This window comes from Magnolia sinica, chromosome 10 (genome assembly GCF_029962835.1).
Source record: "Magnolia sinica isolate HGM2019 chromosome 10, MsV1, whole genome shotgun sequence".
NCBI lineage: Eukaryota > Viridiplantae > Streptophyta > Magnoliopsida > Magnoliales > Magnoliaceae > Magnolia > Magnolia sinica.
The window spans coordinates 15,229,603-15,256,412 of NC_080582.1; the positions used below are offsets into that span (position 1 = coordinate 15,229,603).

Here is a 26,810-nt window from a genome sequence, read left to right on the forward strand (position 1 = left end):
CAAGGCATGGAACTTTCTCTGAAACCAAAATTGACAAGAACTGCATGTAGAAAGAAAAGAAAATAGATGCAAACTTTGTATGAACTGGAATTAAATCTAATGTGACAGAATAGAACTTATACAGTGCTTAGATAAATCAGATGTGTTCGAATCTGGAACTTGAGAGTTCAATTTCTTACCTTGTCGTGAAACTACGTGATGTGCCCACAATCTGTAAATCAACAATGAACTGGTGTACGTGTGTGGACAACAGCAGCCTCATCTCTATTAGAAACTGAAAGTTGCTGATGCAAGCATATAACAAAATTATAAGGGACTCGATAAAATAAAATAATAAGGACGCACTGTCAGCAATTATGTGTCGGGGGATCATTCGAAAAGTTCTGCCTGGGAATCTTTCCAAGACAGATTTTCAGTGGAGTTTCACCACTTAGTGAAGATCCAGTAACAGAATCTCTCTGAACTGTTCTGTGGATTCTCACCTGCTTGTGAGTAACAACTCAAAAGTTTTAATCGTAGAATTTCTTCAAACTGGTTCATTTCTTGATACATATATATGTAGGACTGATGAATCCCAACTTTATATATAAAGCTAAACCCCAAGTAATCAAGTATAACTTAACCTCTGACTACTGGTGACATCCTTGCATCCAAAAAGTAAATCTAAATTGAACCAAACTTGGAATTTAATGTGCTAATGAAGCAGCCTAATTATTCTGACTGCTAGATTATAGAGAGAGAATTCAAAACAAGTGACTCTATTCAATGATTGGACAGTCAACAGATCCTTTTAGTGCACTGATCGATCTGCAAGAGCTTATGCAGTGTTGGAACCAATCAATAGTGCAGCCCTGTCAATAATCATATATATATATATATTTTGGTTCAAGTAACAATCAAACTAATTGACTTTAGGGCCCATCATATGGAACCCGAAGTCCATTGCTTGACTGTGGCCCATCTTTTGGCTGCATCAAAGGAACTCCATTATTACTCTCATATATAATGTTTGAAAAAGTGTCAGATTTTTATATGCTGTCAATTGTAAGTTTTAGCTTGAGAAAATTGTTTTCCTGGATTTCTTGTTTGGTTGATTAAACTAATCTTATTGCTATAGCTGCTTACTTTTTGACTCTATGTTGTAGGAAAGTGACTTGATGAAGTTGAGAAATGTGAAAGTTCAAGAGGAGATGCAAGATCGTGAAGCTTCACTTTTACGTGCGAGAGTAGAAGCTTCTCTTGCGGATGGTATCTCATGGGGCATGGCAGAGGATGCAATTGAAGAGGCTACAGAGGTGTGTTGAATTATCTGAACACTTCCTCTTTGATGTAGTAGTTTCCTATAAAATGTACTGCATAGCATGCAGAGTACAGTGACCATCAGATGATTGTGCAACAGGATTATTGCGAATTAGTTGACTTGCAATAAATGTTGAAAGGCTTAATTTGTTATTCTGCTCTCAGTTCTATGGTTTTTTTATTTTTCTCGAAATCTGAATAATATTTGCTCAAATCATCCGTAATTTGATGAGTCTCTCCCATTTTTCGTTATACATGTTTTCTGTGTTCGGATGTTCTCATTGACTCTCTCTAGAGCTATTTAAGTTGGGTGTAGTTCTTCTTGAGTACAGATCCAATGCTATTTTGATTCTGCAGAATATATCTTGTTGTCTCTGTTTTAATGGAATATATTTTTGTAATTATATTTTAAAAAAATTTTGGTAGACAAATGTAAATAGATTAGCTTGTTTGTTCTTCTAGCTAACTTAATTAGTTGTGATCTTACAGGAGGATGTAAATGAAATAACTTGGCAAACATATCAAGGACAGCTTACCGAGAAGCAGGAAAAAACACGTGCAAAAATCCTTAAAAGAACCGAAAAGGCAAGGACCTATAGATTTATGCATCTTTTTCCATTAATTCGTGTGGTTGTCCGGTGCAGATCCTTTGGAAATTTTGGAATATATTGTTAGATCTAATTACTGTTCCTTGTCTAAGTATTTGCCATTTTCTTACTAAATTTATTGTGCTTCACTCTTAATTTTAAGTTAGCCTTTTGTTATGAGTTATGCATATTGCCTCAAGACAATGATCCTTTCAAATTCGAGACATGGACATCCTGACTAGATGAAGGTCTGAGATTTGATCAATATGATTCTATATTGTATTAAACACATTTCATAAGCAATGAGAAAACACTAACTTTTTCTGGTGTACGTCATTGCCAAAAAAAATTTTGAGTGTTGGATTTTTGAGATGTGAGCTTCTAGTATGCTTCATCTGGTTTGAGATGCTTTTGGTTTGCTCAATCTGCCCATAGCCTTAGCTTCCTTTGATATGCTTCATCCTGGTTGAGTTCCTTACAGCTCGAGCTATTGGATTTTGTCTAGTTTTGGTGGTCCTGTGCATGTTCCTTTGCCAGTTATGCAGCCCTTTCCTTGTTTGCCTTTTCTTTGAGGTATATTGTGTTGTTATGTAGGAGATCTCAAAGAGCACATGGGTTTGGGGATTAAAGTTCAGAGGACTCATTTTGTCTCTCTTAGTAAAGTTGTGGCTTTAAATAGAATGCGGTGGAAGTTCAAGACTGCTACTTAGAGCTTCAGCATATCAAGAATGAGAACAGGGCATAACCATTACTTCTGCAGGCTGTGGAATTGCTGGCTAGCCAAATAGTTGGAAGGTTGTGTTTGATAGTCTTAGGCAATACATATTACTAGGGTTAGGGTTGAAATGTGTTGCTACTTCTGTTTTGAATGGATTTGGTGTGGTTTCTCAATGCTTGTTCCCAACTATTTTCATCAGTTAGATAGAATCCTCGAGTGTGTTGCTAGTTGGAGTATTTTCAAAGACCATCATGTCTTGTGGGTCGCAAGAGATGTGACGAAGACTGTGCGGGTGGGTGGGTGCGCATACGTGTATATGTTTCATTGTTGCTGTGGAAATCTTCCTCATAAAAGACAACAGCTGGCAGCCAAAATGTATAGAGACATGTTCGTTACCTTATTTCAGGCTCTTCAATTCTAATCATAGTTCTATGCCTTATTGGTGTGTCTCCAGCTTTGTATTCATTGTTCTGAATATCAGTACCCGGGGACATATCGGCTTTGCCAAAAGACAATACAATACAGGGGTAACATATCGGCCCGTAGCGGTCAAAATTTTCTAAAGCCAAAGAATTAAGGAAAAATATCAGAAAAAAGGAAAATTGATACAATCAGGTCCCTCCCTCCCTCCGTCACCTGACCATTCTTTGTTATTTGTCTGCTTGACCTATTGAAAGTCAACCAAATTGGCCCTACTTGGACACAAATCAAGCATGATTTGTTGAATATCGCCCATACATTGAAATGCAACAAAAGGAAGATGAATACATGAAAAAGAAGTAACGGTTTACCTTTCTGATTTTTCCTATAGCTATCCATTCCACTTCGATTAATTAAATTCCACTCAAAATTTTGGTCACCAAAATAGGCCTAGATGTTGTCTAAAATGATTTTGTTGGCTTCCTCAGTGGTTGAAAAAAAGAGAGGAGGAAAAGTGAGAGATAAAACTCAAAATTGGGCCTATATGGCTGTATCAGCTCGTGCCGACGTGACCCAAAATATTTTGGGTAGGTCAATACAAGCTGATATCGCATATCTTATCTCCTAATATGGATATGATATGGCCGATACAGCACGGATCCTCAAATCCATATTTGTATTACATGACCCGACCATCTCAATCTGCCCTCCATCTGTCTCCTTGAAGGGCTATTCTCAAGCTGCTTCACATTCTTGAATCTTGATTCTTTCTTAATCTTTTTGCACATTCATCTCAGTATCCTCATCTCTGCAATGCTCGCAATCTGATCATGTTGCCTCCCAACTACACAACAGTCTGCCTCATACAACATAGCTGGCTGGAAAACTGTCTTATGAAGATCTCCCTTATGTTTCATTGGTATGCAGTGATCACACAACTAGTAGGCAGCTGTCCTAAAAAATTTCCATTTTGCTATTCAAAGGCCAACTCCGCAGTGCAGGAACTAAGGCTAAGTTGATGAAGGCGATGATAATGACAATAATGATGATGATGCATAATATTTTATTTGTTTTACATGCAGCTCTCTTAACTCTAGTGGGTAGCTATCTTAAAAATTTTCCATTCTGCCATTCAAAAGCCAACCCCGCAGTTTGGGAACCAAGGCTAAGGTGATGATGATGACGCATAATGTTTTATTCATCTTACATGCAACTATCTTAAAGAACGTGTACTGATCACACAACACTCTACTAGTGGGTAATTGTCTTAAAATTTTGCCATTTTGCCATTCAAAAGCCAACCCCAAAGTGCAGAAAGTAAGCTAAGTTGATGAAGGTGGTGATGACAACGACGACAATGCATAATATTTTATTCTAGTCTTACATACAACTGTCTTAAAGAACATGTCTCCCCTAGTAGCTGTGATTCTCATTCTCATAAGTAGTGTTCGAAATATCGGTTTTGCGTTACATATCGCACCCTTGGGATACAAATACGTATTGGTTATCACATGGGACTTATTGGTTGTATCGCGTGATGTATCACTGTTATTGGAAACATGGGGAAACATTGGGAAATTGGTTGAATTTTTCAATGAAACTTCAGTGATTGTTAAAAAAAGCATCAATACACACTTATAAATCAAAACATTACAAAAAACAAGTGCACATAATAGGTTTTCTTTGTATGGGGTCCTAATTTATGCGTTGTCTAACTGAATTGATGCAAGTATATTCAAAGTTTATTCAAGTAATTTATAAATGTAAGAAGACGTGTGGAAACATAAGAAATACATTCAAAAGCAAAAGAAGAATCACTAGATTAGATTACATACATGTTTGATTTTATGTTTAGACAAATTGCAACCGATTTGCGAGAATTGGGAAATTTTATTTTATTTTTCAATTTTTCGCAACTCGGACCATCTCCGCCAAAACTCAAAATCGAAAGCCGCCATAACAATTTGACACTGATTTAAAATGATTTACGGTAAAAAAAAGATTGAAAATCGAAAATGCTCACCGAATCGAACATTGGGGATATATCCTATTACTTGTGCGTTTCGTGTTGCACAGGTGTAATGCAATATATATCGTGAGATATATCGACCGATATTGTCGATACTTAAAACATTGCTTATAAGTAACATGCCATATATGATTGTGTGTGTGCATATATATATATATATATATATATATATATATATATATATATATATATATATATATATATATATTTGTATCCACTGCAGAATTTTTTACCGTCATAATATTTATTATAGTTGTTTTTGTTAAAATCATGCTCTGGATGACAGGTTTCTAATATGAAGAAAGAGATTGATGCAATTCGAGCAAAAGACATTTCTCAAGGTGGGTTAACACAGGGCCAACAAACTCAGATTGCTCGGAATGAACAAAGAATATCACAGGTCAAATCCTATTTTAATAGTGTATGATCCTTTTATTTATTAACATCCTTTATCTTTTGAAATGTTTTAGTTGATTACCTTCTATAATTTTCTTAGATCATGGAGGAACTTGAGAGCTTGGAAGAGACTTTGAATGAAAGTATTCAAGAAAGTTTAGGAGCACGTGCTGGAAAATCAATCTATGGTAAGAACAAAGGAACCGCTGAGGATGAAGATGAAGTCCCAAGGTAACAAATGACACATCACTACCAAGAACAATCATGGCCCTTGAGATTTTATTTTATTTTTTTAAAATTTTAGTTATAAATTTGGTTGAAGATTCATGGCCCTTGAGAATTGCTTAGAGCAAAGTTTAAAATTATCGCATCTGGTTGCCTCTTCTTTGGTCGAATATTTACATGCAACCAAGCGTATACCAGGTTGTATCATGGTTGACATGGGAATGATATAGAAGTTATTTATGGAACCACCATAAGTGATTTCTATTATTATTCGTAATTTCTATCCCATCATCATCATCGAAGCCAATTTGAAATATTTAAAACTTGGGCTAGACTCTTATGTTAGCTTTGCAACATTTAAAGAAAATTGTGGTGGCTCATCTTCCTTACTGGTGGCACTGATGTACAGCTATCCAGAACATACAAATTGTGGGTCCCATGGTAGATGGAGCACATCTCTAAATTGCACTGAGAAAGCAATCCTAACAATCAATTAATTGCTATCAAATGGATGGTTAAAAGTAAAATAGTGAGTGGTTAAAACTTGAAGGTTAAAAATTGGTGTAATTTTTTGGCTATGCTCCATCCATAGTTGGGTCAGCAATTTGGACAGTCCGGATTGCTATACAACCATGCCATGTGTATGGTTGAAGACGCATCACCATTTTTTAAATGGTACAAACTAAGATAGGAATCCAGTCTTTGAAACTAAGCCACATTTGGTGAGGTTTGCCAGCCCCACACAAACACCTTTGCATGCAGCTCATGTGCCAGAAAATGCATAATTTGGAATGACCGTATTAACAATCCAGACCATTGCACTTATTATGTGGGGCATGTGCATGGACTGTCAGCATGCAATTTTAGTCGGAATAAAACCTAGCATATGGAATGTAGCTTCGGAAACAAGAGTGGAAACAACGAATTAGGAAACAATAGCATATCTCTAAATGGTAATGAGCAAGCAATCCTAGCGATCAATTAATTGCCATCAAATGGGTGGTTAAAAGTAAAATAGTGAGTGGTCAAAATTTTAAGGCAAAAAATCAGTGTAATTTTTTGGCTATGCTCCATCCGTAGTTGGGTGAGCAAATTAGATTGCCATACAAATAGGGCTGTACACTAGCAGAGTTAGCTCGATTAGCTCGCTCAACTCGACTCGAAAAAGCTCAATTTGACTCGGTTCGAAACCGAGTTCAAGCTGAGTCGAGCTGATTTTTTGAGCTTGAAAAAATTTTGAATCGAGTTCGAGCTTGCTCGAGCTCGACTCGACTCAACTCGACTCGAATCGAACTTGGATCGAACCAGTTCGGTGACTCGGTTACTTTGATATTGTCATTGCTCATCAAGTGTTTGATGAAATGACTCGATGAAGTGTGGTTGGTGGCAAGGAAGGTACATATATGAAATGATGGAGAAGGTGAGCCTGAGAAATGATGGACGGATTGGCAAAGTGAATTTATCACGGCCATTTCTTTTAGGTCCCACAAAGCTTCCGGCCACAGGAAGTTGCTGTATACAAGGTAACTGGTAATTCACGTCCTCATTTTAGCCATTAAAGCTTTTCTTCCCATGGATCCGGATCTGTACAAATATCCTCTCTCTCTTTTTTTTTTAATGTTGCTTACAAGGTGTTTGATGAAATACTTGTAAAACCACTGCTGCTGTTTTACACAGTGAGATTTTGAAGGTGCAGTCCATGTGTTTGTGAAAATGCTCCACAGGAGAACTCGACTAGATCTTCGCTCAAACTCGGCTCGAACTGGCTTGAGCTGCTAACCGAACCGAGCCGAGCTAAGTTTGAGTTGGGGTTAGCAAGTGGCCGAGCCGAGTTGAGCTGTGCCAAGCTCGACTCGGTTCGACTCATGTACACCTCTACATACAACTGTGCCACGTGTAATGGTTGAAGACACCACCATTTTTCAAATGGTACAAACTAACACAAGAGTCCATTCCTTAAAACTAAACCACATTTCATGAGGTTTGCTAGCCCCACACAAACACCTTTGCATGCAGCTCACATGCCAGCTCTATGTGGGACATCTGAGAAAATGCCTAATTTGGAATGATCGTATCAACAAACCCAGCCATTGCACTCATTATGTAGTAGGGCACACATGTATAGACTGTTGGCATGCAATTTTAGTCAGAATAAAACACATCATGAGTGGAAGCAAGGAATTAGTGGAGATCGCTACACAAGTATCCAAAAATGATCATTTTTGATAACTTCTATTGATAATTCATGAGAGACAAAGGGTTGATGATTCATTTTCGATAGTAGCGCAAAAAGGTCACTTTGGTTCGGAGAGGGTGGCTCATGCTAGTCTTTAGGGTAAAGGAGGGATGGAGAGAGCAACAGTTTTTTTACAAGGTAGGGAAGATAGTCGGAATAGATAAATCAGAGATCTAGGGGAAAGCGGTTTGGGGGCCTAAAACCTACTTGGAGGTAGTGGCGAGCAAGGTGAAAATCACCGTAGAGGTTTCAGTGGAATCTAGGAAGGAATCAGTGCCTCATAGCGACTCTATGGCATGTTCTTAGAAGGAAGAGTAGGGTGGAAAATAAGTGGTTAAGGTCATATTGGAGATCTTGAAGAGGGCCAAAAACCAGCTACAACATTCTCTCCTTGTTATAGGTAGAGCCAGAGATTCTATTAAGGAGATTATGATTTGGCTTGAAGCCTGCTGTCAGCTTAAGGAAGAGGATTGCATCATCAAGCCCTTGGAAGAGGTGGAGCTTGGGGTATCTGTTAGATTAGATGCCAATACAAATCAAATTGTTGCAGCTTGGGCTTTGTTATTATTTGCTAGAACTATGGGTCAATGAGGTATTGAAGGTGGTTGGAACATGTCTGGGTGTAGGGGTGTACACGAACCGAGCTAGACTCGCTCGACTCGACTCGAAAAAGCTCGATTCAACTCAGTTCGAAGCTGAGTTCGAGCCGGTTCGAAGCTGATTTTTTGAGCTCGAAAATGAGTTCGAGCAGGCCCCAGCTCGACTCGAATCGAACTCGAATCGAACCAGTTCGGTGACTCGGTTACTTTGCCATTGATGTTGCTCAGCAAGTGTTTGATAAAATGACTCAACGAAGTCTGGCCGGTGGCAAGGAAGGTATGTACATGAAACACATAACCCTTTTTTTCTTGGTTTTTCTTGGTTTTTATGTTGCTTAGAAGGTGTTTGATAAAATACCTGTAAAACCATTGCTTCTGTTTCACATACAGAGGGATTTTAAAGGTGCAGTCTAGGTGTTTGTGGAAATGCCTCAATGGCGAAGTCGGCCCGAGCTGGCCCGAGCTGCTAACCGAACCGAGTCAAGCTGGCCAGTCAGGCTCGATGATCGAGCCGAGCCGAGTTCGAGCTGAGGTCAGCTAGTGGCCGAGCCGAGTCGAGTTGAGGGTATCTCGACTCGGTTCGACTCAATGTACGCCCCTATCTGGGTGAGGTCATAGCGATCGATCCTGCTACATCCCATGGAGACGAAATTAGTGCCGCCAGGGTTTGTGTTTGAAGGTGGTTGGATCATCTCTCTCTCTCTCTCTCTCTCTCTCTCTCCGGGTGAGTTGGTGCTCGTGTCCTAGTCGCAACACGTTACAGATGAAGGAATTGTATTATATGTGCAATGTGGTCACTTGTACGAAGTTGATTTGGCTTTTATTTTAAAAGGGGGTGGTACCTCTGCCTTACTCCTTCCATAGGGTTGAGAGCCAAGCTCATTTTCCTCCCCAAGGTAGTCAAATTTCGGCTCTGTTTCTTTCCTAACATGATTCATGCATCCAAGTCCCTTGGACTTGACAAAGGGAGGTTCCTCGAACCAAGTCAAGGGTTGTCATTAGAGGTTCACAACAAGTTCTTTGAGGTAGGCGAGTCATTTCTCCCATATGATGAAATTGCAAATGCAGAATCTTTCAATGATGCACTCGATGTCACCCCTTTTGTAAGCAGCACAGGAGATTCCAATTAGAGACGAACCCCCCCACCCCCTTCTAGACAACTCTCCATCCAGTTTGTGCCCTAAGTCGATGTCAGAAGAGGAGAAGGCATGGTACAGGGACATGCTGGAGTGCGTGGGTAAGTCGGTAGGGATGACTTTTGGAGTCGAAGATGCTGACGTTCAAGCCTTCATCAAGTTTATTGAAGAAAGAAGCGAGTAGAAGACGAGGGAGACGCGAATGAAGAAATGTAAGCCGAAGTTCCCTTGAGGTTGGAGAGAACTGTTGAGTCTCGAATGCTTCGTAAATTATGACTCGGCCAACAATTGCAGTGGTGGCCACAATGTTAGGGGAGGAAGACATGGTTTCTAATTAAGGTTCTCTGTTAGAACGTTAGGGGGTGGGAAGTTAGGAAAAATGTATCCAAGTTAAAGAGGTATGTGAAAATACATAATTAAGATTTTGTCCCTTCGGGAAACCAAGCTGGATGCTTTCGATGACAAAATTCTTGGGTCCATCTAGGGGATTAAAAATAAGGGTTGGTTAGCTTTGACTGCTGAAGGTGTGGCAGGGGGTGTTGGTTGCTTGGAACAAATACATTTGGTGTTCGAAGGGTAGTCACGTTGGTTCATTCTCATTGTTGATTGTATTCAGGGATATATCTTCTCAGTTCAGATGGCTGTTTTTGGCAGTGTATGGTCCATGCATTACGAGTCAAAGAAATCTCTTCTGGGCAGAGTTGAATTAGGTCAGAGCTGTTTTCAATCTTCCCTGGTGCATTGGGGGTGACTTCAATGTAATAAGGTTTGTTTATGAGAAGTGTAATGGAGGACAAGTTACTAGAAGTATTAAAGGATTCGAGGTGTGGGTACGACAAAACAAATACATCTTTGCTCAAATGGGAGGGAGAATCCAGTTTTGGTAAGATTAGATAGATTCATGATTTCTACTGATTGAGTTGATGAATTCTTGTTGGTAAAATCGTGCAATTTGCCCAGATCATCCTCGGATTATCATCCTATTCTGCTTAAAGTTGAGGAGAGCTGGGGGCCCAAACCATTCCGATTTGAACTTGCTTGTCTGGAAGTGGACAACTTTGCTTATCTAGTTAAAAGTGGATGGCCTTCTTTCTTGGTTTCAAGTATGGGTGGATACCGGTTGGCCCAAAAGATTAAATACTGTAAGTCAAAATTATCAGAATGAAAGGAGTTATTTAGCAAAAGAGCTGAAAAGGCTGAAAGCATAATCAACGAACTAAATGAGCTCGATATCAAAGAATAGGGGGCTGTCCCATCAACAGAAGATGGGCATAGACGCTTATTACTTTTGATGGAGTATTCAAAGAAATCATGTGGAGGCAGAGGTTGAGAGTTGTCTGGCTTTCATGGTATAGAAGTGCCTAGTCAAGAAATAATAAGATTAGCAGTATTTTGGTAGAGAGAGAAAGACTATAAGAAAAGGATAAAGTATGCTTCGCCATCGTCAATTACTATTCAAAGTTATTATCTAGCGAAGGTTGGAAGCAACATTTGCTAAACAACTTGTCTTTTCAGGGTATCTCGGTAGCGGACATGGAATCTCTTGAGAATCTGATTGTGGAAGAGGAAATCAAGTGCGTTATCGAGTCTTTGGGTAGAGACAAGGCTCCAGATTTTGACAGTTTCCCTATTTTGTTTTTCCTAGTCTTGTGGAACACGGTTAAGAAGGAAGTAGTTGAGTTTGTGCAAGAGTTTTGTGATGAGGGTCGGCTTGCAAAGGGGACGGGAGCATCATTCATAGCCTTAATTCCAAAAAGAGGAGCACATTCACTATTAGATTTTTGGCCTATTGGTCTCATCATGTGGACATTACTTCTGCTCAGTTTCTATTGGGGTTGTAACGTTTCTTCTTTTTGTTCTTTGTATTCTTTGCTGCCCTGGCAATTGTCAATCAGTTTTTAATCAATTTGGTTCATTATCCTTCAATAGTAATAATAATAATTCATGAGAGTGAAAGGTTGAGAAGGTCTTGCTCATTCAATCAGAGGCAGGTGGATGTAGTGGAGAGGTGCTATGGAGTTTTATATGATTGCCACATACCAAGCAAACTAAAGGGTGGATTCTGTAGGATAGCTATGATGCTTTATGGGACAGACTGCTGCGCAGTCAAGGAGCAACATGCTCATGGAATATCTGAAGTGAGGATGTTGAGATGGATGAATGGCAAGATGAGGAAGGATAGAACTAGAAATGAATGCATTTGAGGGAAGTTTGGTGTAGCACCAATAGATGTTAAGACAAGAGAAAGCAAACTTCGATAGTTTGGCCATGTGCAAAGGAGACCAGCTAGTGCACTGGTTAAGACCGAGTTGGTTCAAGTTGAAGGCTATGAAAGGGCAAGAGAAGGGCCTAAAAGGACATGGGTGGATGTCGTAAGAAAAAGGTTTGATGACTTATTATTTAACTGAGGATTTGGTCCTTGGTTGAGTGGAATGGCAAGACAGGATTCATGTTGTGGACCCCAATTAGCCGGGAAGGTTTAGATGATGATGACATATAGACTATTGCCAAGTTCCTTAAATTGTTTGTTCCTTTCATCTATGGGTGACCCCTTGATGAGTGGTGTTCTATGTTTTCAGGAAGCAAGTTCCTTCATCCTAGAACCTAAGGTGGCCCAACACCAGAGAGTCGGCTGCAGATGCCATATACTAAGAAGTGAATGCAATTCCAGATGAGTCCTTTGACCTCCAGCTCTCCAGATGAGTTCTCAGGACCATGAAAGCATAGGGGGGTTCGGTGGTTGCACAGGATCAACCATGACCTAGCAAAGGACTTGGGTTTCTTAGCCATAGTCATTGACAACATATTACATTTCAGCTCTGCGAAGGGAAACAACACCGGTACTTTTTAGTTGAAACTCTCACTTGCATTAATAGTTGCAGAGAGAAACAACGCTGGCACATTAGCCCTCAGTCACATTAATAGCTGCAGAGGGAAACAATGCAGGCACTTTTTAGTTGGAACCTTGGATCCATACAAGGTTGGCTGATGGCAACTTTTAACTTATAAATAGATGCTTATCACTACCCTCTAAAACTCTTGGGTCACTGTTGTAAAGGCATTTACTGATGTTCAGGGCTTGGGGAAGCTTATTCAGAGGTTCCTCATGTGGCGCACTTCCTCCCGGGATGCTCCACCTTGACTTGCCTCAGCCTTCTTAGTCAGTCAATATTTGGTGAGTTCTGGTGGGACAACATGCTACTAGCCACTGCAGGTCTTTATCTATTTTACTTGTACTTCATGAGAGCTGAAGCAAGCCTCTTTTGTGCGGACGAAAGCTTAGCTTGGGTGAAACAATAGACCCACTGCCTACATGGAGAACATGCTGATAGGCAAGATGTTTGCAGATATATGTTCAATGTGTTTATTTAGTGTATGCATGCCTTTTTCCACTTGGTAGCTACTTCTTGTCTCAGTAGTATGACCGAGCACCGCTGTACACAATGCCCTTAGGCGCGCTAATCCCTTTGCATGGAAATGGTGGTCAAGTGGGCCAGCCTATTTTTTTGCATATAGCCACCTTCATAGTAGGGGCCAACTTATGCACCCCTCATATCTCCAACACACTTGTTAAATTGGTACATTTGTTTCATGCAAAGGTGCGTGTGCTCATGGGGCTAACAAATCTCTCAAGTTGGAGCTATTGTTGTTATGTTTTACTAAATTTTTATTTTAAGAAATTTTCCCTGGTCGAGAACAGAAGACTACATCTAGTGAGAACTGTCATACTTTAGGAGTGGTTTGCTAATCCCGCGCATGTCTATTAGGCAGACCATCTAGACAACCTCATGTGCCAACCTAGCACATCTGCAGGATCTGAGCATCTGTCAAGGTGGTCCCACTATTAGACCTTGGACCAAACATCAAGCTGTTGGACATGTTGGCCGGTGTTTGGAATGAATGAATGGCTAAAACAATCAGCCAAGTTTTTCTGTAAGCCCTTCATTTGTTTCAAACTCCGTCCCACTGGCTGAGTAGATTGCCTGGATTTATGGTCTAGAGAATCTAAGCAGTTGGGCCCACCTGATGGATTGCTTGGATCTCGACAGATTTCCCAAGTTGGCACATGAGTTAGATGGACTTTCTTACACATGTGCATGGAATTAGCAGCCTCTCTTCAGCATTACATGCGTATGGTGATATCTTTTCGTAATAACATTCTTTAAACATATTATATGCAGTTTCTTTCTTCTTATCTTCTTTCCATCTTCTGCTAGACAACTAAGCGAGTACATCAAGGCAATGGGAAAGTGATCTGGATGCAAAGAGGTCTAGCTACGCTTCTTTAGTCATAGGAAGGGTTTCGAACAAATATTGAATTTGGTTACCTCGTATAATCTAAGTTAACCATCCATATACAGGATTGTTGTTTATTTACAACTATAGATGCAGCTTTTTGAATTTACTTAGAGCTACTGTTTGTTAGCAATTTTTGAAAGACACGGAAGTGTGAAACTTCACAAAAAATCCAGATTTTAGATACCCTAGGATCACCACCTAGATATTATCAAGTTCCAAAATTAACACAAACTAACGGTCAAGATTTTGCATCAAATTTGTGCCATGAGATCTCTGTAGTAGTCTGATGTCGATCTTCTAACATAAGAAATCTCTCCTCAATATGTTCTAGAAAAGAGGAGAGTAGAGAGCCCTGCACGTGCAAAGGGATGGTCAAGGGGCCCACACCTTAGAGCTATTCATGGGATGGAACTCATATGTGTGGCCGTGTGATGAAGGAGAGGAGGGAATTCTCTCATTGCTTCTACTCTTCTCGTCCTTCTTATTTATCTCTCTCTCTCACTCTCTACACCGAGCATCCCTTGGTGGTGGGAATGTTCATGGCTCTTTTTACTCTATCTCCCTTGGCTAAGATATATTTGTAAGGAGAAATCAAGGTTTCTGGAAACACATGTTATGGTACATATCATTCCTACAGATTTTGATACATACCCTACGCCATCAGAAGTCTATACACTTCGCATATCCATGCACCCAAAATGACCCAATCCTTCTACTGTCTAGTGGCAGCCACTTTTGACCAAGATCCTATTCCGGTTTAAGAGGTTGACCACATGATCTCAACCATCGGATACCCATTAGGCACGATAAAACACTTCTAACAGTTAAAACGAAAAGAAAAATCAACGGTTAAAAACATTCGATTAAACATTTAAAACCTTTAAGGTGTTGGGCCCAGCTAGAAAACCACATGATGGACGGTTCAATTGCTAGGATCTAAGAGGTAACTAATGGATCCCATGTTAGAACATATGGACCACAACCATATACTTGATGCATGTACCCAACCACACCCATTTCTCAACAATTAATGTAACCTTGCAGGGTGAACCAATGCACACAACACCGGAACCTCGTACTCATGCATCGCAGGTCTAAGAACTAGTCAAAGCAAGTGCAAGTTCAAGTCAATCTGATCCACACATGATGAGTCTCCCAAACCAAAAACTTGATGTGATTCTCCAATGCAAGTGCATAGTCAGGCCTAAACACAAAGACCCGTATTCTGTGAACACTCACACTCCTATGTAGGGTAGATCCATGGCAAAATTATCCTGATGGTGGAGACTTTCCATTCTAACTCGTCATTAGTTCCCTCACACAAGATGACCAATTAACCTTTCACAGGTTGCCCAATCGCACTACTATAGTCATGGATTTTAGGGTACTGAGATCCATGAAACATTACTCTACCTTGGCCAGTGGCTTTTGTGTCCAAACTCGCCTTCCCTTAGGACAATTGAAGGAATCTCTCCCTATTACCCATGAGAATATAACCAGAAAGAGTTTTCCGTACATTAATTATGGCTCCCATGGTGTAAACCGAACACGTGGTCATATAAATGTAGATGATCATAACAACCATTATTGGCTTTCCTGGGCATGCAATACCAACCTGCTTTCTAGGTACTATCCATTTGATCTTTGTGATCTTGATGATGTGTCTTAATATTTTTAGAGTTGTAACGCTTTGGTACATGTGAAATAGTGTGCCATTTTGAAGTAGAAGTCCTTCTGGTTTGTTTTCCTTTGTTTTGTCTGTTATCTATCCTTTCTTTTGGCTTCTAGCCTTAAAAATTTGTTTCATTTTTCAAAAAAGAAGAAAGAAAAAAAGCAGTTACAGTGAAAAATTATCTTGAAATTCATATTATGCTCCTATGCTTGTTCATTGTGCAGTGATGATGATGAGTTCTATGACCGGACAAAGAAGAAGCCTGCCAGTAAAAAAGCTGATGAACAGCAGTCAATTGAAACAGCTGATACTCTTCTTGACAAGAAAGAGGCCATAATTAAAGAAATGGATGAAAAAAATAACTTGCTTTTGAAGGAGAAGACCAAAACATTACCAGAGATCGAGGGAGGAAGTGAAGGTGGAGATGCCCTCGATGCATACATGACTGGGCTTTCATCCCAACTAGGTGAGAAGCTTTCATAGATTCAATCTCAAAAAAAAAAAATGTTTATTTTACATCTTTATTTTGAGAAAATTAATCTTTTGACTCATAATTTGGGGAGAATTAGTTACTGCAGAACCTTGCAGGCCTCAGCAGCTATCATTGGTCTATTATCTGTTAGGGCTTGCCAATTATGGTCGTGTGTTTCAGCAAGCATATGGTTTGTTGCCTTGCAGGATTCCATAGATGTGGGGCCCATAGTTCAACAATCCAAACTGTTGATCTGATGGGGCCCATGGCAATGGTGAATAGCTTGGTAATCTCCCAGATTGGAAGATGCCAACCCTTTCAATTGGTGGCCTACAAATGGACCATTAAGAAATTATGTAAAATAATACTCCAAATTAAACAGTACGGGAGAAACATTGAATGGTTAGGATCTTCCAATCTGGAAGACTCCGGGGGATCCCCCATCAATAGTGGTGCCCATCAGACCAACAGTTTGGTTAATGCACGTGTATAGGATCCTGTGCATCAACTATGCATATGTTGATGCTCAGGACCCCTGCTGTAGGGCTATCCCACTTTGATACTTATAGTTTTGTTAGGTCTCTGTATGATTAACAAATAGGATGCTCCTAGGAGATTGACTAGCATCATCTATTCATCATTGAATTTCCTGATTTAATCATTTTGTCGTTTTTAGCAATAAAGTTCTCATTTGACAGAAAAGGCAACAAAATACTCAATAGGACTAGATTACTGGTGATGCCATATGAATATGACTGTTTTCATCTCTAAGCACACTCCAATACCTTAAGGGCATGGATTACCGATGTAAGTGCCATCAAAATTTAATTTTCGTACTCCTACCAAAGGAGCCCCCCCCCCCCCCCCCCTTGAGAGTGGCACTGAATGCCATGAATGACAAATCTCTAAGGTCCCATGCGGCGATTCTCCTAAAAACTGGAGATGAAAGGGCCCAAATGATTGTACTTTAATTCTTCCCAGCAATGCCTGGGAGGGTACTGCTTCTTCCTAAATGCAGTAATTCCGTTCCTCACAGATTTTCTAACATAACACTAGTGAGAACAAATTAAGAGCACTTTCCTCTTTCCTATAAAGGACTGTTTCTGCAATTACTTGAGACTGCTCCGACCTTTTCCCTCATAGTCCATGCAATTGCAAAATGATTGGAAAAAACAGTGCAAAAACAAGCCACTGAACAATGCAGGAATTGGTGAACTGATTCCTCACCTTCATTGCACCTGTTTGGGAAGCTAACACCTCTTTTCTTTGGATGGAGCTTTGCTAAGTGCACACGCGTGTGCAATAGAGCTCATGTTCACACCACTCATGTGCCAGCATGTCATGATTGGTTCGAGATCCAATCAACCACTGGATTGAGGCCCTAGCATGAGAATCAGGTTAATCCACTAGTCAGGTGGGCCGCAGTCCGCAAAACAAATGAGCTGCTCTAAAAAACTTGGACAAAGTTTTCTAACCCATCCACCTGTTTCCAGTATTGGGGCCCACTTGATGAGTGGACCAGATTTATTTTTGGGAAAACATGTAGAAGTTCGGACCAATCTGATGGATGGATTGGATCTTGCACCTATGTGCCATGCTGGTACATGTGTGGCGTGTACGTGAGCTTTATCGCATCTACATGTGTGCTTAGCAAAACTCCTTTAGGTGATCAAGGGTGGGAATTTTATCTTTTGCCACCATCCGGATAAAAGCAACCACAGGAGTGGGTGACTTCCAAAAAGAAGTGAAGTGAGAACTTTCATCCTTCAACGGTGCTTGGAAGGATTTTACAAAAAATTCTCTGGTGGCATCCCATCCCCAAATTTTGGAATCCTTTTTTTCCCCCTCATTTTGAAAGGTATCGAAAATTTTATTGAAGTGCCAAAAGGCAAAGAATGTACAACTCTAGCCTGGCTAACATAGACCAAACTCTATGGTCAGAGGCCTTAATACAATTTCCCCAGTCAACTTAGCCCTTTTAAAGGCATCTACCATCGACTCGCTCTTGTTGCAAAAGCACCAGTTCCTTTCCTTCCACAAAGCCCAGATTATTGCCATCAAGGCTAGCCTACAACGGGGAGACCAACCTACTACATCCCGATGATGAAGAAACATTGAGCAAGGAAGGGCTCCCTATCTGGGGCGAGACTTGCTAACCTTGGAAACTCCTCCTGGAGGGACCTCTCTCCGATCCACAAGTCTTTCCATAACTGATTTGCTGCCTGTCACCACATGAGAATCTGACCCTCTCCTTAAACTTGCCCACCACTCTACAGACTGCCTTACACATCCCAGAAGTTCTATATAAAGACGTCCTTTACCCACCTACCTCTTTCCTGGAATTTTCCCCAACTTCTGGGAGAGTGACCTGCTTTAGTTTCCCTAACAGCTAGTGAATGCCTCAGCCTTTGTCTTTAAGGTTCCTTGTGAATGTCAAGTTTCATTCCAGTCTACCATCAACTGACACTTTTTTCTGCAAGGTGATTTTGAATAAACTTGGGAAGTTGGCCCCCAGTGACAACCCATCCATACTTCTTCACATTCATGTTTCTTCTTGTTTCTTTTTTTCCTTTCCAACACCCAACTTCAAGTCGTGTTGGATCTGGTTGTCAAGGTCCTCATTTTGGTTTCGTATTGGAAAAGCCAGCCTCATTTGATGTCAGGTTGGATTCGGGTTGAGCGAATTCAGGTTGGATTAGGATGTGTTGGGAATAATTACATCTATTTGGGTTGGGTCTGGTCAGGTTGGGTCCAATTGGATCGAGTATGGAGTAAGTCGGGTTGGGTTGGACTGCGAGTTGGGTCCTCTTGAGGTCAGCTTGGGCTCAGGTTGACCCCCAACCCGACCCAACCTGGTTGAGTTGCACTCCTAATCCTGACACCATGTATCTTGTCCAACGTTGTGCTTATGTGCTGTTGCTGTTTTAGGAATATATTCGTACAGTCAATTCGTCCAACCATCTGCTGACATTGATTACTTATGTACCAGTGCTCAATGCGACTGCGCAACTTCAGAAGGAACTATCTGCTCTGCAATCTGAATTGGATCGGATCCAATACTTACTGAAAATTGCTGATCCGACGGGAGAAGCTGCTCGGAGGAGGGATTCAAAAGCCCAGACATCAAAATCTAACCAGCCAGATATTCCCGTTTCCAACATCACAAAAAGGCTTTCAGTGGAGCAAAAGAAAAGCTCTACGCTAGCAAAGCCTGCAAATGGTTCCTCCCATAAAGATAAAAGTCTTACTGTAGAAACAAGTAAACCTCCAGAAGGTGATAAAGATGTTAGTGATGGCATAGAAAGCAAAGTGGCCACATACACGGTCACGAAGCCTATATGGCTTGGCGCTACAGAGGACATGGAAGTGAAAGAGAACCAACATGATGAAGCGCCACAAAAAATGCATGAATCTGATGACTTTGTTGACTACAAAGACCGGAAAAAGGCACTAGCTGCAGTAGATGATGCCAAGGAAACAGTGAACGCATGATTGAGGATGCAGCTCCAGGTCTAATAGTAAGGAAGCGTAAGCAGATGGAGAAACCCAGGGCAAGTGATGATAAGGTTCCCAAAGTGTCCACATCATCATCATCTACAACCGAAAACACAGCTGCAGATGCTGTAGCTCTATTATTGAAGCACAAACGCGGGTATTTTGCAGCAGATGGCGAGGAAAGAAATGAAAACCAAGAAAACAAAGGTGGGGATAAATCTAGAAAGGAGAAACCAGTGTCTAAAAGAGTGCTTGGACCTGAGAGGCCTGCCTTTCTTGACAGTAGTCCAGAATCTGAAACATGGGTGCCTCCCCAAGGTAAACTAGTTAATCTTGCATAACTCGTTAGTATTTGGTTTTGAGGAATTATATGATCCTTGGTCGTATTCGCGCAAATGGGGCACATGGTCAGTGATCCAGTTTGTTGATCAGATGGTCCTGTGAATGGACCATGCCCCTAAAATTTCCCATGTGCAATAATTCTGGCCCATTGATTGGTGGCCTGCAAATAGATTATGTGTGTGTGTGTGTGTGGATAGTTCACATTCAACTGAAAAAGCCAAAGAAATGGGTAGGATCCACGAATCCTTGATCCTTTTGGGGCACAATCCATTCGCGGAGAGGCCATATGTTAATGATCTGGATCACTGAACAATATCAAGCCAGGGCCCAAGTACACAATTAACATTTTATCAGACAGATGAAAATATAATTAATTCCTCACTTGGTTTTATTGGTACTCTTGTTTGATGTTGTCAAAATCGTTATCGTATTGAAAATTGTAGTAGGGGTTGAATCGTAAGATTGTTTTTTTTATAATGATTTTCATAAAAAAATTGAAAAAAAGAACTGAAAAATATAAATAAATCAGGAAGAAAAATTACAAACTCATCAATTATCCTTTTGCCATCAATATGCACCAAGCAATATCATATCATGATAGTGTTAAGGGATTCTTATCTTTCCTTTATTTTTGTCTTTCAAGAAACTTCCCTTAAAAAACTTATGAGAATCAGTTAATTATTTATGTTCTTTATACCTATTCTTGAATTACGAATCATGTTGGAAAAGTGGCATTTGATTCTATGGACTGACAACAACAAGAAAAGATACTTTGATTTCTAACCATCATTCATTCATTCCACAATAAATATAGGTCAACAGTTAGGAAGTAGAAAAAAAATAGCTCCATGATTTAATGTTGAAGAGGGTATATACTGTTTAATCTTTTATTATGAACAAAATAAAGTAATTTACCTTTTCTAAATGATTCTTAAAATGCCCCCAGCAATTTAAAAACATAAAATGAACGCCAAGTGAAGCTTAAAGTAGAAGAGATTAAGTATAATTTGAATTGTAAATTGTAAGATTTAAATTGTAGAATCGTAGGATTCATATAAAGAGGGATTCAAGGTGAGATTCAAATAGTTTTGCTTAAGATTCAACTCAAATCCTAAATCGTAAATAGTAGGATTTTGATGACTATGCGCTTGTTTAATATATGTGACCAATCACATTGAATTCATGCAGGACAATTGGGCGATGGGCGAACCTCATTGAATGACCGTTATGGTTACTGATGCATAATTTTATCGTGGCCATTGCTCATTCCAAACTGATCAAAAGATTTCAATGAATTGCTCAGAGTCACATTCAAATGCATGTTGGATGCACTGGTTGCAGATGTAGTGAAGTGGCTAACCATTTTGAACCCTTGCAATGATCCTGAGCATATAAAGGGTACCTTACATTGTAGAGAACAGCTGGTCGAAGTTGTAAGCTTGTGAAAACCGTTATCGCTACTCATGGAAGATAAAAAGTGGAGGATTTCATGGTCTATATGCTTCCTTTTGGACCTCTCTATAAACAGCAGCTATGAAAATGGAAGATTGTAAATTCAGATGTTATGCATCGGTTGAACCTTTGTATCCATTCTGTGGAATCAGTACAAAATCAATCTGAAATTGAGGGAAACGATTCTAACTACATTTGTTTTCATCTTTCAACAATGCCATTTTACAGTTTTTGCATGTGGACTGGTGCATCCGGAGTTAACGGATTTGATCTTAGGTTATTATGCACAATTGAAGTCTGAATGCAAGTGATTAGTGTATTGTCATTTCAAAGCAACTTTCTAGTGTGTTTTCATTCGAGGAGGCCGAGTTCCCTGTTCAGAATAAGTTCATAGATGCAGGGTTCATGGATGATCTTTCCAAGCCATTGATCTGTAGGCCCCCATCGTGGATGGACAATTGCCCCAAAATCTCCCAAATCAGAAGATCCTAGCCATCAAATCTTTGGCCTTTCCTCCAGTGAGTGTGGTTTGTTGGTTCATTTCTTTTTAACTACAGGAGGTTAGAGTTCACCAATTGGGAGGATATACTGAGAATGGTCCATCCATGATGGGGGACGTTAGATCAATGGCTTGGATAGATTAGCCATCGGCCCCACACTTACCAAGCAGGTTCGGAAACCGATAGGGAGCTTGGCCTCTTTTCATTCTAATGTGGGTGTAAACAATAATACGATAGGGATTTGATTCTTTAGTGCAGATACTGAGATTGAAAGCTCTAGCTACTGGTATGGATGCATCTGGTAATTATAACTGTCTTGTGCATACGGATTCCAGAGGAATGGTTCCTTCCACACAATGGGATGAAAGTAAGTCCTACCTGTTTCCATTGCAATCCTCAATTTGGATGGCAGACGGTCACCATCTTTTCGGTGCATCTAAGATTGGCCCTTGGCCATTTATAGGTCTTTGTAGTGACAAATCTCATTATCGGGAATTTCTTCTCTCTAGAATTTCTCAGGATATTGATGGGAAAATCTGGCTAAAATTGAAATTTCTCTTATAAATTAATAAATATTTTAGGATTTTAATAATGACTAATTAAGTACGTCCTTTTTGAGAAGGAAAAGTACCGAAGTACCCTATTTATTGTTTTTCTTTGGAAAGTAATGAACTCAGATAGAAAAAAAAAAAAAAAGCGGCCGCCCCACATAGTTTGTGTATAACATTAGCATGCCAAACGTATTCAACCAAACATAATAATCACAAGGACCAAAAATATTTTTTTATTGAATCAATAGTGGGCTGTGATTATATTTTGATGATTTTAAGTGGTGTATATTATTTTTTATGGTGTGCCTCATCCTCCTTTTAGATTGACGAAATTTTTGGTACTTCTCAACACTATAGGAGATTACATCTATTGGACGGCTTGGATATCATAAAAATATGTAATGGGCCCCAAGAATTTCTACTTTACCAGTTTCTAAAGAAACAAGTGCATGGTGGGCATTATGGTAATTTCAGTGCTCTATTTGTGTGGAATTTTGTGGTAAAAAACCCTAAATAAAACGAGAGATGTCAACATCAAACGATTGCCAAAAGTAGAAAAGACTCGCCGGTTAAGACTGCAAATCGGATATGTGATGGGACCCAATTTTCAGGCTTACCTAAACTCAGCGTACAGATTTTCTCATGACCCAACCCCAACTTTTATCCAACAGTGCCTATTTCTCTGGATTTGATAAATATGATTAAGAGAATGATATAAAGAATTAAGGATCCCCATCATGGAACAATTGAGTGGACCAGTCGGGATTGGGATGATCCTGGCTCAAGTTTCAGCCTTATCCATGGTTGGCTAAGGTCATAAGCATATGCCTCTCTCTCTCTCTCTCTCTCATATAATAGAAAATTACATCTAAATTAGGGAACATAATTGAAACCTGAAAAACCCAACCAATTCATGCAAAGCAGAAAGGCCCCATAACAAAAATCATCTAACACCTCTGCGAGGAAAATAAAAGATAAAAATAAATAAATTAAGTGTCCTTACTGCTGCAAGCATGATTTACAAAACAAATCCAGTACTTGTTTAAATTTCCGAAATTCTTGCTAAAGAGTAACACATCCAATTTGTCATGAAATTCATAATTCGAAGCCACTACGACTAAGTCACCTAAGTCCTATGGAACACCCTCTTTCTACCACAGCATCGCACAAATAAAAGAGAATTACAATAGTTCAATAAGAGAATAATAACATAATAAACAGATCCTAGTTGAAGCAGAAAAGAATCACTTGGTTGACGGACACCATTCTTTGAAACGGATGTTGTGTGGCTTGACACTACCTTCCCATTTTATGCTTTTCCACCATTTCAGCTCACCTTCAATCTTGACTTCTGCTGCAGAAGCATTTGTGTTATGGAGAGGAAGCTTCTCCAGCAGCGGGCATCCTCGAATCTTCAACTTCTTCAGCATCGGCAAGTGCCCACCACAAATGCTTTTCAGTTTGCGTAGCTCCCAAAGACATAAATCAACTAGCTGTGGAAATGCATTTTGCCCTGCCAGGCGGTCTTCTTCAAAGACCTTCTCCAATCTACAGCAAAATTTTATTTCTAGTAATTTGAGATTCTGTAACTGAATGCTCGAAGAGAAGAAGTTCACGAGCTTCGGGCAACATTCCAAATATATATTCTTTAGGCATGCGAAGCTCCCTCTTCCCAACTGCCACCGGCACACTGTTCTTAATTTGGCAAGATCCGACACCCTTAGATTTTCTAAACAAACTGCTGCATCAATGTCTGCCATTCTTCCAACGAACAGAATCTCCAGTTGATGGCATTTCTCAATCCAACATTCTTTAAGGTTGTCCATCTCGATGCCAAGATTGGACAGTGCCTTAATGAACGCATTACCATACAAATGAAAGAATTCTGTCACTGAGAGAACCCCTCTAACACCGTCTAGGGAATTCTTACCACCGCAGACCTCCAGTTGTCTTTCATAACTCAAAGACTGCTCAAATCGAGTATAAATACGCTGGTAGAAAAATCGGTTTCTTTTAAAATCACGATATCTATCCTTGCGCCCTCCCTCGCAGGGACAGACCAAGAAATGGAATTTTTGAAAGCAGGATTTCCACAGTTTCGAGCTTTCGTCCAAAGACTCAAAAACACTTGCATCACCGACAGAGATGTGACGACTGCTGCTGTCTTGGAGCTGCTCATGCAGCAAGTTCAAGCCACATCGATCCCAATTCAAGTTTTCTGGAAGCTGATTTATCTTTCTCCAGTCAACCGTCTTGAGATGCTCCATTCCCAACAGGTCCAGGTACCGCAAGCTAGTCAGATTGAAAATTTCGTGTGGGAGCTCTTCCATTTTCGGGCCTGAAAGATGAAGTGCCTCAAGTTTTGAATGTTTATTTGGGCTGACCAGTTTCACTAGAGAGTGACAACCCTTGAGCGAGAGCCTGCTGAGGTTGCAGGCACCTGAGATGTTGAGACGTCGGAGGCTTTGCATGTTGTGGAAGGATACCTCCACCATATTCGTCAAGGGAGTTTGATGGAGATCGAGGATCTCGAGCTTCTGCATATCCTTTAGGAATGCAGGAAGAGCCTGTAGCTTGCAGCAGCTTTGAAGCTTCAACGACCGTAATTCACACAGGCAGGACATGCACGAGGGCAAGGAAGTGATGCTTGTGAAAGAAATGTCGAGGACTCGGAGTTTGGTCATGTTCTGGAAAAAAGCATCTGGGATTTCTTGCAAGTGATCATTGTTTTTAAGCAACAATGTTGAGAGAAGAGGGCAATTTGGAGAGCGGAATGGGAGTGTTTCTACCTGATTATTGGATAATGAGATCCATTGGCATGATTCTTCCCTATCTAAGCTGTACTTCATTAGGAACGTCTGAGAGCCAATCACTTCCATTACCTGAGAATTCATATCCACATGATATTGTCCTCCTGAAGATACCTCCATTGTCAATTGCTCTTGTAGCCAATCCATAAATTCCCCTTCCATAGATTGAGCTTTTGATAAGCCTCCCCAAAAATATTCATCCGACCTCCGTAGATAGGAGTGTAGCCAATTTGGGTTTGATGACACCAGAGACAATAGCACCATGCATCTCTCTGCCAGCTCTTTGAGCAGTAAATTCCCCAATCTCTTGAAAGCCGCTTCTTCATTCTCCTCCTCATTGAAGAATCCATCTAAAAAGCCCTCTGACCTCCAATACTCTTCTATCAAGGAATCTCCATCGATGGAGCCTCCATTTCGACAGAGCAAGGAGACGTAAGAGAAGCATTTGTAGACCATGTCTCTGGTTATTGAGAAACCAGTGCTAGCAGCAACATCGGCGGCCTCTTCCTGTAAAAACTCCCAGGCGTCTTCTTTAGACCACTCCCCCACCGTGATGTTTACTTGGGCTTTCATTTTGTTACAGACTTCTTGGGATTGAGTTGTGATCACCACTTTGCTGTCGCTGGTGAAAGCAGGGGCCATGACTGGAACTCCCATCTCTTCCAAGTTGATGCTTTCCCAAACATCTTCTAAGACGAGGAGGAACCTTTGGCCGCTTAGCTTAGCCGAGATTTGTTTAGCAGCTGCGGAGACGTCCATGGACTTTGGGATATCCAATGCCTCCTTCATTCCCATCTGTACCTCCATTAAACGATTCCTTCTCCCCTTTTCATCCAACGCATTTAAAAGCCGGCTCTGCGCATGCCAATTACCCGATGTCGGATGGTCCAATTCTCCTCTGATTCTCGCCTGCATCTTCTCAGCAAGACTCTCGACTCCCGGAGCTCTTACTCGTATGATCACATCAAACAGACGGCTAGATTCTTTGGATTCATCCATCACCGCTGCAACCACCTGTCTCATGATCCGTGACTTCCCCACACCCTGCCATCCCCAAACTGAGAACACTGAAATATTGTCATCTCTCAAACAGTCCCATATCTGTTGCCTCATGCGTCGTGAGCAAGCACTCACAACCTCTCCTCCTTGTCTGAGCTGTCGATCATCACCATCCCTGGAAGCTGCCGTCTCCTCCGCACGATCACTTTCTGCAAAATGGAATTCCTTGTTTCGTAAGGGTGGAAATGAGAGCATGGGCTTGGCACGCTCTGTGCCCTATCAATTTTAAAGCCGGTTTGGGCTCAGGTCATTTTACACCGATCCAGCACTCTGGGTTTTCTCCTCTCTAGCAACCAACAAAATTTATTGAAATGTGTGAAAATTACGTGGGCCCACAACGATGTATTTCTTACATCCACTTGAGCTTTGGAGGTACCTCATGTTTCGGCCCATGCTCTGAAATTATCTATAAATATTGATGAACAGTGTGGATTTAACACAAAAAAAAATAAAATCATAGTAGGACTTGGAGAAGTCAACATATGAATTTTCTGCAACCGGTAAAAGAAGGGT

At 40.5% G+C, this 26,810-nt stretch overlaps 1 protein-coding gene across 1 annotated transcript in view; it reads left to right on the top strand.

The window, feature by feature from the left end:
- Positions 1-21,734, top strand: part of LOC131258053 (uncharacterized) — a 67,497-nt gene extending 45,763 nt beyond the window's left edge. Inside the window, 8 exon segments of the mRNA XM_058259106.1 lie at positions 1,146-1,295; positions 1,789-1,884; positions 5,340-5,453; positions 5,550-5,680; positions 15,841-16,082; positions 19,078-19,572; positions 19,575-19,901; positions 21,114-21,734. Coding sequence (XP_058115089.1) covers positions 1,146-1,295; positions 1,789-1,884; positions 5,340-5,453; positions 5,550-5,680; positions 15,841-16,082; positions 19,078-19,572; positions 19,575-19,901; positions 21,114-21,163 — 1,605 coding nt within the window. The 3' untranslated portion in view covers positions 21,164-21,734.
- The last annotated feature ends 5,076 nt before the right edge of the window (positions 21,735-26,810 follow it).